Below are 12,599 nucleotides of genomic sequence, written 5' to 3'. Positions count from 1 at the left end.
TCACCATGCTCAGTCTTCCTGAACAAACCTGATATTTTTTCCTCTCTTGGTGATTGGGATCACAATTAGCAGGCCAGAAGCTGATAATAACTTGCATCACCAAGAGTACCCACTCACTGTCCCCTCCTACCAGCATTCCCCAATGGGAGAAGTATGTATACAAATGTAGAGGCAGTAATGGTTGAGATGGTATCTGAAGGTGGAGTTGGAGCTGCTGAGGCAGCAGGGAGTTGTGCTGGTACAGTTTCAGACCAAAGAGCCTATTGCAGGAAGGAGCACTGCCCATTAAAGAACTAAATGGTGATACTTGATAGGACATCATGTTATATTTTAGGTACAGCTGATGAACAACATGAGTTTGAACTGCATAGGTCCACTTACATGTAGATTTCTTTTGATAACTATAGTACGATATTGAAAATTTATTTTTCTTCCCTATGATTTTCTTAATAACATTTTCTTTTCTTTGGCTTACTTTATTTTAAGACTATGGTATTTAATACATATGATATATATGTTAATTAACTTTATGTTATCAGTAAGGCTTCTGGTCAACAACAGGCTGTTAACAGTTAAATTTGGGGGGAGTCAAAAGCTATATATGAGTTTCTGACTATGCGGGGATTGGTGTCTTTAACCCTCATTGTTCAAGGGTCAGCTGTATATAGGTCAAAAGAAAAGAAAGGTCAAGGGGCATCGAACTATGTCTCACAGAACACAGTATTCTATTTAAATATAAGACAGAGTTGACAGGGATCATTGGTAACCCTAGCAGAGGCTGATAAGGTAGTCAAGTGGAAGTGGAATTCAGACTGGGGTGGCTGAAGAAAAGAAATGCAGAGTTGATGATAAATGCATCCCCGGGTAATTCTGACTATGAAGGGGAGGGGAGAGAGAGATTGGTAGTTGGAGGGAGATGTCATGTCAGAGAATGTTTTAGTGGGAGAGTTGTGAGTATTCTCAAATACCATTAGGAAGGATCCAGTTGGTAGAAGAGAGGTTACACATAGAAGCAAGAAAATGGGATGACTGATATTTATAAGTGTCCTAGGGCAGGAGGAATTAGAATTGAAAACACTGATGGCATGGTTGGTTTTATCTAGGAGGAGGACCAGGTGCTCTGTTGTGTCACACAGGAAGAAGTCCAGAGTGGGTACAGAGGCAGGCAAACTTATGTGTTGTGGCATGAGAAGGAGGGCTCTCCATCTGCTAGCTTGTTTTTCTTTACAAAGAAGGGCATTTACTGAGGGAGAGAGGAGTGGGCTGCCAGTGTGGGAGGATGGAAAATGTTCAAAATCATTGTCACAGAGAGTGGGACGGTGGGGTTTTGAAAGAAACACCACAGGAGGAATGACCATTTGAGGTCAGTGCTAAGGTTTACAGGGATGCCAGTCTGCTTTCACACAGACACTGAGCCTCACCCTGGATTGCAGTTTTATCAGATGAGCGTTGCAATTAGCCAGTGGACAAGGGCATTTAGGACTTAGGACAGTGTGTGCAGGAGTCAAAGGACAAAGCCATCTAAGCAGGAACATGGAGAGAGAGAGAGATGTGGATCAGGAGAAGGGCAAAGAGCAAGTAGACCAGCAGTCTTACTAGAATAGCCAATTTAGAATGAAGAGAATGGTATTCAGAGTGGTGTGCTTGAATTTGCGCTTCAAGGTAGAAAAGTTGCAGGCAATGGAAAAATGCTCTAAGATATGACTGCAGGGGCGAGAGGCTCTGGTAGCAGAGAGGAGATGACCACTGGAGAGGAGGAAGTGAAGGGGCAGAGAAGCTGTGTTACATTCTTCAAACCTAATTAATGATGAGACCTTTTACATGGAATCCTGTATTCTGTGCCCATGTTAGGAGAAATGATAGCCTCAAGACTTGTTAGGGCAAATTTGAAGGTAATACCAAGCCTTTTTTTTTTTTATCTTCTTTTTTTTTAAGTTTTTTTTTTTTTAATTTTTATTCATTCATGATAGTCACACAGAGAGAGAGAGAGGCAGAGACACAGGCAGAGGGAGAAGCAGGCTACATGCAGGGAGCCCGACGTGGGATTCGATCCAGGGTCTCCAGGATCACGCCCTGGGCCAAAGGCAGGCGCCAAACTGCTGCGCCACCCAGGGATCCCTTTTATCTTCTTTTTAGAAGCTCTTTTTGAAAATAGGACCATGTGTACTAACTATAGAATCAACATCAGTGGATGCTGTGGTAGGATTAATGCCACCTCTTACTGGTGAAATGCATGTCCTTGTTTCACACACACAGCCGATGGAATGGAATGGGATATTCAGATATGTTGAAATCTTTTAAATCTCCATTTGTTTTCTTCCACTTCAGAATAAGTTTTCTTCATATCAAAACAATTTCCATGAAACATGTAACCAGTCTTATTTTCAGGAGAAAGCTTGAGGTCTGCTCTATGATAGCATCGAATTGTTTTGTTTCTTAAATTCCACATATGAGTGAAATCATATGGTATTTGTCTTTCTTTGACTGACTTATTTCACTTAGCATAATTTCCTCTAGTTCCATCCATGTCATTGCAAATGCCAAGATTTTATTCCTTTTGATGACTGAATAGTGTTCCATTGTGTGTGTGTTATCCATTCATCTGTTGATGGACATTTGGGCTCTTTCCATATTTTGGCTATTGTAGACACTGCTGTGATAACCATTAGGGTGCATTGCCAATTTTATATCTAGATTTTCTTGATTGTATTTGATAAAAAAAATACACTAGCTAAGTTAACTAGAGAGAAGTATGTGTTACTCAGTGGTTCTCACATTTGAGCACGCATCTGAATCACCTGGAGGGCTCACTAGACTCCAGATTGCTGGGCCCAGCTCTAGAATTACTAATATTAGGTCATTCCACCATTGGGGTGGAGTCTGAAAGTTTGTGTTTAGGACACATTTCCAGATGCTGCTGCTGTTGCTGGTGTGGGGAGTGCATTGTGAAAACTGCAAGTATCAGTAACATATGTGTTCTAATGACCTTTTTCTGGGGCTGGGGTTGGGTTCTTCACAGACAGGTGGATAGCTTGAAGCAGAGAATTGCAGGGAAATCTATCCCTACTGAGAAGTTTGCTGTAAGGAAGTCTCGACGTTACTCTGCCTCGTTGCCTGCACCAGTGAAGCTCATCGTCCCTGCCCTGGTATCTGCCTTTATTTTATTTACTGTTTGTGTTCTATAAAGAAATTGTTAAAAATAAATAAACAAATAAAAGAAATCGTCCATTCACAGCAGCAGGAAGCACACCTGTGAAGTTTATGTTTGCTGTGAAGTTTAGCTCAATTAAGAGCCATTGTAAGAGTGTTTGTAAGGTGAACATTTATAAATTATTAATAATTAAATACTCATAAAAATTATAGCTAATTTTTTGACTAGTTGGTATGTTCTAAGCATTATATTTTAAAATATATATCATTTAATATTTTTGAAAAGTTACTTAAAAAAATATTTATTTATTCATTCGTGAGGGACAGAGAGAGAGAGAGGCAGAGACAGTCAGAAGGAGAAGCAGGCTCCCTGCGGGGAGCTCAGTGCGGGACTCAATCCCAGGACCTCGGGATCAGGACCTGAGACAAAGGCAGACTCTCAACCACTGAGCCACCAGGTGCCCCTGAAAGGTTATTTTAAAAAACATATCATTTGGTTCTTACAGTAACTCTGTTGAGGATACTTTCTCTCTGTGGTCTCATTTTACAGATAAGGAAACTCAGGCAGGGATGTGAGTTGGCTTAATTAAAGTTGAGTTGAATTCTAATGCAAACCATTTATTTGATTTTATCTTTTCTAGTAGCCAGATTAAAAATTAAGAGGTCAAATACTGTAAAAAGTAAAGGAAATATTCAAATAATTTTAAGAATATATTTTGTTTAACCCAGTATATGTAAAATGTTTGTTTGAACATGTAACCAGTAAAAATTTAACGAGGTATTTCACATTCCTTTCTATTGTACTAATCATTTGAAATCTAGTGTGTATTTTACTTTTAGAGCAGATCTCAGTTTGGACTAGCCACATTTCCAACACTCAGGTGCCCTAAGTGGGTGGTCATTCAACAATGTGGTGCTCATACTTTTTTCAGTGAGAGACCATGAGCAGGAGTGGCAGAGGGAGAGGAAGAGAGAATCTTAAATTTTTATTTTAAATTTTTATTTATTTATGATAGTCACACACAGAGAGAGAGAGAGAGAGAGAGAGAGAGAGAGAGAGAGGCAGAGACATAGGCAGAGGGAGAAGCAGGCTCCATGCATTGGGAGTCCGACGTGGAATTCGATCCCAGGTCTCCAGGATCGCGCCCTGGGCCAAAGGCAGGCGCCAAACCGCTGCACCACCCAGGGATCTCAGGAAGAGAGAATCTTAAGCAGACTCTGCACTCAGTGTAGAGCCTGACATGGGGCTTGATCTCAGGACCCTGAGATCTTACCTGAGCTGATACCAAGAGTCAGGGGCTTACCCACCTTGTGCCTTGTGCCATCCACGTGCCCCCCAGAGCACCACATTCTTAATTGTTAGGCTGTTTAGACAAGACTTCATGAAAAAAAGCATGATTTCCACCTAATTTGTTTTAATGAAGACTTCTTTGAAAGTACGGAATATATCAAATTATTCTGGCTCTTTGGGGTTTGATTTTGCATGGGTAGTCAGCACAGGAAAACCATGAAGTACAAGCTGACATCTGTTGTCGTCCTTTGGGGTTTCCTGACTTTTTCCTTTTCTTTCTTTTTTTCTTTTTTTTCTTTTTTGTATTCCAGAGTTTATTCAGTTATTCCCCTTTGCCATCCGTATGTATTTTCCTCATTTCCACTACCTGCCTGTAAGAAGCTGTTCAATGTCTTTATCATATTTTAAAATTCATTTATTTCCAAGAAGATACTAATTACCCTGCTTATTTCATACCCTTAAAAATATGAACTATACTACCAGGGAAGTTAGAAAAATATTTTCAAGCAAAAGCATATTTGCTTTTGGTCCAAAAAATTCTCATCTGTTAGCCTATGAGATATAATTTGCAATGAGAAATCATTAGTTTACATTTTCAGGGACTGTCATTCAGCCATATGGCTTTAAGTGAATGCATTTTCTGCATGTTGGATTGCACTGCTGGACTGTCACATGTTTTTAATGAGATAAAAGAACCATTAAAATATTTTGTATGTTCATTTCCAGTGAAGTCCTTGGAAACATTTTATGTAAACAATTGGCAGATATTTTTAAATGTTTCCCTTTACTTAAAATTAACAACAAAATTTTTATCAAATACAATTGTTCACAGGATCAGTTAAAAATACTCTATTACTATATTCGTAATCTACTATCTTCCAAAAGGATGGAATACCAATATATGTATAAGTGAATGAGTAAATTTTTCCGTAAAAAGATAATATACTATATATATTGAATCACTTCATGGTATAAAAGGCAAAAGGCATATAATAAAATGAGAAAAGGCGAAATTCTCTTCACTGCACTCCAAATGAGGAAAGTTAAGGAAAGTGATTTCTGAATGTTGTCTTGAGATCCCTAGCAACCAAGAGAATAGTTGTGTTGTTGTAAAGGATATTGGATAACCTCATATAATTGTGAATGACTTTTCATTCTTCCTCATTAGGAAATGATGTATGTCTGGAATGGTTTTCCAGTAGTGAGCAAGAGAAAAGACCTTTCTGAAAATCTGTTGGTCACTGTTGAAAAGGCTGAGGCTGCTTTACAAAATGAAAGTAAGTATGAAAAGTAAAGCCTGGAAATCTTTTTTATTACCACTCTCCTGCCCTTTCCCTGTGCACATCTGCCCATGTTCATTTGTACACATCATAAGGACAAAACACTTGGGCTTCAAGGGTCTGGATGATTGTAGTCAGAGGAGTGACATTTGGGGCAATATGGACTAGTCTTGGGGCCATGAGGCTAAGTGAAAGATGCCAGTTGCAGATGACAGCATATTGTATGATTCCATTTATGTGAAATATTTGGAACAGGTACATCTATAAAGAGAGTAGGCTAGTGATTACCTAGGGATAGAGAACTGGGGTATGTGTGTGACACCTTTTAAAGGGCATGGCATTTCTTTTTGGAATGATGAAAATGTCCTAAGACCATAGTATTGGTTGTACAACAGCAAACTGTGTGCTTCAAATGGGTGAATTGTATGGTATGTGAATTATACCCAAATAAATGTTACCGAAAAAAATGAACAATCAGAGTTCTAGGGTGCATTTCTGGTTTTTAGTTTGTGACTCTTTCCATGCCTTCTTTTGCTCTATAATGACTATTAAGTTTTTGCAGACACAGAAGATTGTTTTCAAGTTGAAATTTTATTACAATTGAATTTTTTTTACTAATTACTGCTGGTTGTACTGGAGGCCCCTCTCCAGTTTCCTGGAAGCTCCATTTCCTGGAAGCATCTGGCATAGTAGAAGGAAAATCAGGCCATCTGGGCTTACCGTCCCAGCTCTAGCATGAAACTCTGGGAAATATACCTTATCATTCTAGGCCTCGAGTTTCTTTTAAAATGGGGTGATGATATCCAAAGAGACACAGATAATATCCAAAGATTTCTTTCTCTGACATTGTCTAATTCTCTATCTTAAACAGAAGATTTATCTTTTGAGAAATGATGCCATAAATGATAGCCTTTTGTAGTATTCCTTACCAACCTCCCCAACCATTTATCCTTTGGAATGTTCTAACCACAGTAGTAAAATGAAAACTTCTGTGGTAACAAACATGGCAAAAGGCATAGAAATTCAGGAAAAGGCTGGAAAAATTATAAGTTAATTCATATTTCTTAACTGGAAAATGATGAGCACTGACAGAGTGGCTAGCCTCATATTCAATATATTCTCCACATGGGAAATTAAATATTGAACATAGCTCCAGGAATGAGGACCTCATTTGTTTCATTTTTGTATTTGGAGCTATAAAATGAGGCTGAAATGCTAAATGAGATTTTTCTTTATAATTATTGTTAAAAAATTAAACACAATTATGATTGATAGATGTAGGTGAAAAAAGTTACCCATATTTTTGCTATTATAACAATTAATTCAGAATTTTTATTTGTTCCATCATAGCTTTATTTTTATAGTTATAATCAGAGTATACCTGGGCATATACTAGCCTACTTTTTTTTCACTTAATATATCATACTTTTTAAAAGTGAAGTGTGACATGTAACATTATACTTAATTGAACTGTAATTGTCATATAACATTATATTAGTTTCACGTGTTACCATAATGATTCGATATTTGTGGACTCTGTAATAATCACCACAATAAGTCTAGTTAACATTTGTTACCATACATAATTACAAAAATTTTTTTTATTGTGTTGAAAACTTTTAAGATCTGCTTTCTTACAACTTTCAAATATGCAGTACAGTATTAACTGTATCCACCATACTACATTATATCCCCATGATTTACTTATTTTATAATGGGAAGTTTATACTTTTGGCTCTCTTTACCCATTTCTCCTACCTCCCATGCCCTACTCCTGGCAACCACCAATTCATGAGCTTGGTTTTTTTTTTTTGTTTGGTTTTGTTTGTTTTAGATTCCACATATAAGTGAGATCATATGGTATTTGTCTTTGTAAGTCTGACTTATTTCACTACTAGCATAATGCTCTCAAGGTCAATCCATGTTGTTGCAAAATGGCAAGATTTTATTTTTTATGGCTGAATAAATAGTCTGTGGTATGTCTATATTACATTATCTTTATCCATTCATCCATTTGTGGCTTCCATATCTTGGCTATTGTAAATAATGTTGTGATGAACATGAGGGTGCAGATACCTTTTCAAGTTGGTGTTTTCATTTCCTTTGGATAAATAACCAGAAGTAGAATTGCTAGATCATATGGTAGTTCTATTTTTATCATAGCCTTTTAAGTTGTTGTTAAATGGCTCCTATAATAATTTCAAAAGCTTCATAGCACTCCATGGAGCTAATGTATCATAATTTAGTCAACTCTTTTAGTATTGTTGGGCATTTAGGCTGCTTTCCGTATTTGAAATAATTCTAGCTTCAGATTCACCCCCAATAAGGAAAAGAAATATAAAAGAATGAAAGTAAATCAATTGCCTTATTTGCTAATAAGGTCAAAGTTTCAGGCAGGATAGCAGAAGAAGCCAATAGAACAAAAAGCAATGATGTTCTGAGGCCACAGACGGGTACCCCCTACCCCAGTTCTCCCAAATAATCATTCTGCAAGTTAAACTGATAATCACAGGAAGAAATATAAACTGGTAATCACAGGAAGATCAGGTAAATGGGATATTCTATTTTACTATTGAAAAAAAGGTACCTGTAAAGATTATCGATTGATGGAGAGTGAGTTAATGTCACTCTCTCATGTCAAAGGCAGCATTTTTATAAAAGAACCATGGTTCCCTTTCTCTCCTTATTCCTGCCGCTTACAGAAAAGTTTTAAACTTCAGCCCTTTATGAGTTGGAACTTAGGTAGAGTAGCCAAGATATTGAGTTATTTATCTTCATGGACTCTCTGCTTTCTGGGCACCAGGGAAACGAGTGGATGAAAAGGCTCAATAAACTGTAATCCAAAAGAGAAATCCAAAGTTTTTACTATTTAACAGAGAACCGTTGGAGTGTATGTAGAAGTACAGACTTACAGACTCACTATATGGACATTTTAGACTTTCTTTGTATGTCCTAGATGTTCCGTTATTGTTACATTGTCTGCATAGTTTTTCTATGTATAGAGTTGTATTAAGCTTCTTTAATATTCTTTTTACAATTTTATCTTTTTAATTTTTAAAAGTTTTTGTATTGTATTTTTTTTAAAGATTTTATTTATTTGTTCACGAGAGACACAGAATGAGAGAAGCAGAGACATAGGCAGAGGGAGAAGCAGGCTCCATGCAGGAGGCCCAATGTGGGACTCCATCCTGGGATCTAGGATCACGCCTTGAGCTGAAGGTAGACTCTTAACCATTGAGCCACCCAGATGTCCCTACTTTTATTTTTTTAAGTAGGCTCCATGCCTAGCGTGGAGCCCAGTATGGGGCTTGAGCTCACGACCCTGAGATCAAGAACTGAGCTGAGATCAAGAGTCAGACGCTTAACCAACTGAGCCACCCTGGTGCCCTTCTTTTTAATTTTTAATTGTAGTAAAAACTATATATAACACAACATTTACCCTGTGACCCAGTTTTGACTGTACAGTTCAGTAATGTTAAGTATATTCCCATAGTTGTGCAACCAGTCTCCAGAACTTTTCCATACCCATTAAAAATAGCTATTTCCCTCTCCCCACTGCCTCTGGCAATCACAGTTCTACTTTTTGTTACTATGAATTTGACTCCTTTAGGTTGCTCATATGAGTGGAATCCTACATTATTTGTCCTTTTGGGACTGGCTTAATTCACTTCGCATAATGGCCATGGGGTATATCCATGTTGTAGCATGTGTGAGAATTTTCCCCTTTTTAAGCATAATATTCCATTGAATGTATATATCACTTTGTTGATATAAAACTTTGTTTTTCCATTTATCCACTGTTGCACATTTAAGTTTCTTCTACTTTTTGGCTATTGCAAATAATACTAATATGAACATGGGTATGTAAATATTTTTTGAAATTGCTTTCAGTTCTTATATGCTCAGAAATAGAATTCCTGGATAATGTACCATTTCTTTTTTTAATTTTTTGAGGAATTACCACAGTGTTTTCTGTAGTGGCTGCACCAGTTTACATTCTCTCCAGCAGCACACAACCTTCTAATTTCTCTATATCCTCACCAATATTTGTAATATCCTGGGGTTTTGTTGTTGTTGTTTTTTGGTAGTAGTCATCTTAATGGATATGAGATGATCTTTACTATTTTCAGCATGAAGTAATTTCAAAAAGGAAAAAGATTTCAGTTTGATTTGCATGTAAAGTCAACATAAAGTCACATCATTTTGAAATTAGATGAAATGAAACTCCATGAAAGTTCACCTGAAAAAATGAGATTTCACAAAATGCACCTTGTAAGATCCATTTGGGTTTTTAAACAAATTTTAGTATTCATTTTTGTTCAACTAATTTGGCTACATTTTATTAACTTGCTCATTTGAACATTCTTAGATTTTCTATACTAGATATAGAATTGTGATAGACTGAGAAAACATTTTTCCTGCCAGTAGCGGAATTATCTATAATTAAAACCCACGTATCCACAAACCAAATGGGAAAATGGATATGTTTTTAATAAATGGATATGTTAAAACTGGGAGGTGAAGGAAAAACTCTTTTTATTAAATAAAAACATATGTAGAGTATTTTTCCCCCCAGAAAAGTGGACCAGCTTGTTTCTTGTGTTTTCCTACAAATGTAAGGACTTTGGTTCAGTTGAATAAATTCTGAAGTTTGAATGTCTATCCTTTGTACTATAGACTAATATAACCAGAGAGTAGGGCCTTTGTATATTAAGAAGTCCTGAGGGACCTCTGGGTTTTTCTCTATTTGAGCAGGCTCTTCAGCCTTTACCTCAAAGTTTATTTTGTCCCATTATTGGTTGGGGGAAAAATGTAAAGGAGTATTATATGTATTAGATTAAGTATATACAATGCAATAGAGGTTTAGAAAACCAGAGTACTCTCTCTATTCCTTCCTTCCTATTTTACTTAAAACATTTTATTTATTTATTTATTTATTTATTTATTTATTTATTTATTTATTTGAAAGAGAGACTGAAAGAGAGAGAGAAAACAGGAGCAGAGGGAAAGGGAAAAGCAGACTCTCTGCTGAGCAGGGCGCCCAATGTGGGGCTCGATTCCAGGACCCTGAGACTATGACCTGAGCTGAAAGCAGACGCTTAACTGATTGAGCCTCCCAGGTGCCCAATTCCTTCCTCTTTTAATGATCTGTTGAAATGATAGACTTAGAGATATTCAAGGAGGACTGGGGAAAGCTCAGACAGGCAGATGCACTGTACTTTGTACATTTCTAGTTTTGTATGCATTCCCTCTGGGTTTAAAAAACAAGTTTTCCTTCCTGAAGATTTTGTACATGAAATTTATGATAAAGGATCTTCTAGGTCCATTGTGTTATGCAGGAAAATTACTAGATTTCCCTCTCTGCTCCCTCCATCCCTCTCAGTAATGACCTTTTAGTATTTAAGCTCTTATTTCAGAGCAACGGGGGAAAAAATCCAAAATCTGAAAAAGTGAAATGAAGTTGTAAACCCAACGTGACTTCAACCTTCACCCCCTTTCTCCCCAGTCTTGGGAAATTGAGTTTTTGCTTCTTCTCCCCTTGGCAAATGTCTCTAAAGTAAAAGATGATAGAAGATCCAGTCAGTATTCTACTCTGACAATGTGGTTATGAAAGGCCGGTTATGGATACAAAGGGAAAGATAGTTTAATAAGAAAAGAACACTTAGTGTAATATGCCTGGAGTCAGTGTCTGCCACTAATTCCATTAATGTTCTGTTTGAAATCTAACTAAATTCAACATGTAGCCAAAAGTCAGTACAGCAGTTCTTCTCTGATTCTTTGTTGCAGTTAATTTGCTTTGTGAAATAATATAGCAAACACAATCAGGGTTACATAAAAGGGAAAATGCTACTTTATGGCTTTTCATTTTCTAAACCTGTTTTTGAATTTTTCCTTTGGTACATTTCGGCTAGTTTCTAAAAAGTTCACTGTGGGTATTTTTGTAGTTTGGGCTTCAAACTTTCTTTTTCATCAGCCTACCCTCTGTTTTATTAAGTTAAGCTGATCTTTTATGATGAAAATGTGCTTTGGCAGCATTACTGTATAATTTTCTTGGAATGTAAAATGGAAATTGTGTGTTGAAATGCGCATCTGTGAACTCACCCATGAGGTTGAGAATCATGATAAAGCACTCAGATTTTAAGGGAAAATAATCATCTGACAGAGTACTCTGCGGTCAGAGGAAATAATGGTTTTGCTAAGGTTTGGAGGAAGGTGGTATCGTCGGGGCCAATTTTCCACATCCTTAACTCATGATCCAAATAAACACTAAGTGCGGCTTTACTGGTACTTTAATTTTCCATAATGCTGTGTCTGTTCCTCAGTAAAACCATCATTCACTGAGCACCAGAAGTTTATGGTAAGACTAACCTTCATAAAATGCTAATACAGAACTCATTAGAATGCACACAAATGATACTAAAACCAGCATCCAGGATGGACCCTCAGGGTTTGATTCTAGGCCTGGAAAGATGCTGCTTCTTGTGTGTATATGTGTGTGTGTGTGTGTGTGTGTGTGTGTGTGTGTGTATGTGTATATATACACATACATACATGTCAGCGAGTATCCATGATTAGAAGCATAGATATATTTGTGTGTGGGGGGGGGCACGGGATTGAAAAATGGTCCTTAAGTAATAGGAAACATAAGATGTTGATATCTGTGATTTTTCTTGGTGAATGAACCATCAGAGCTCAGACCAGAGAGGTGAATATCAGCTGTGTTCACCTAGAAATAAAGTGATTCCCTTCCAGTTGGTTAGGTAGCATCATTAACCTCCCATAAGCAAGCAATGTACTAACCAAAACCCCAGCATGTGTTAATGGTAATTTCTGAGGTTTGTACTGAAAGCCAGGGGGATCTCAATATGAGGACTCCC

The 12,599-nt window shown here is 37.1% G+C and overlaps 1 protein-coding gene across 8 annotated transcripts in view; it reads left to right on the top strand.

The window, feature by feature from the left end:
- TTC39B (tetratricopeptide repeat domain 39B) overlaps nt 1-12,599 on the top strand; it is a 130,354-nt gene that overhangs the window by 104,673 nt on the left and 13,082 nt on the right. For 7 of the 8 annotated variants that reach the window (XR_012037992.1, XM_072841410.1, XM_072841406.1 and 4 more), the window contains 2 exons: nt 3,020-3,146; nt 5,610-5,718. Coding sequence is in view for 7 of the 8 variants with exons in the window: in XM_072841410.1 (XP_072697511.1) it covers nt 3,020-3,146; nt 5,610-5,718 (236 nt within the window). In the remaining variant the exon portion in view is untranslated. Of the gene's footprint in view, nt 1-3,019; nt 3,147-3,477; nt 3,609-5,609; nt 5,719-12,599 lie in introns of those variants that run through there. The other variant, XM_072841409.1, reaches the window with a different exon arrangement.

The sequence above is a fragment of the Canis lupus genome, chromosome 10 (assembly GCF_048164855.1).
Source record: "Canis lupus baileyi chromosome 10, mCanLup2.hap1, whole genome shotgun sequence".
Taxonomy (NCBI): domain Eukaryota; kingdom Metazoa; phylum Chordata; class Mammalia; order Carnivora; family Canidae; genus Canis; species Canis lupus.
Note: the sequence above shows the minus strand (reverse complement) of the source record. Positions and strands in the feature narration are given on the sequence as shown.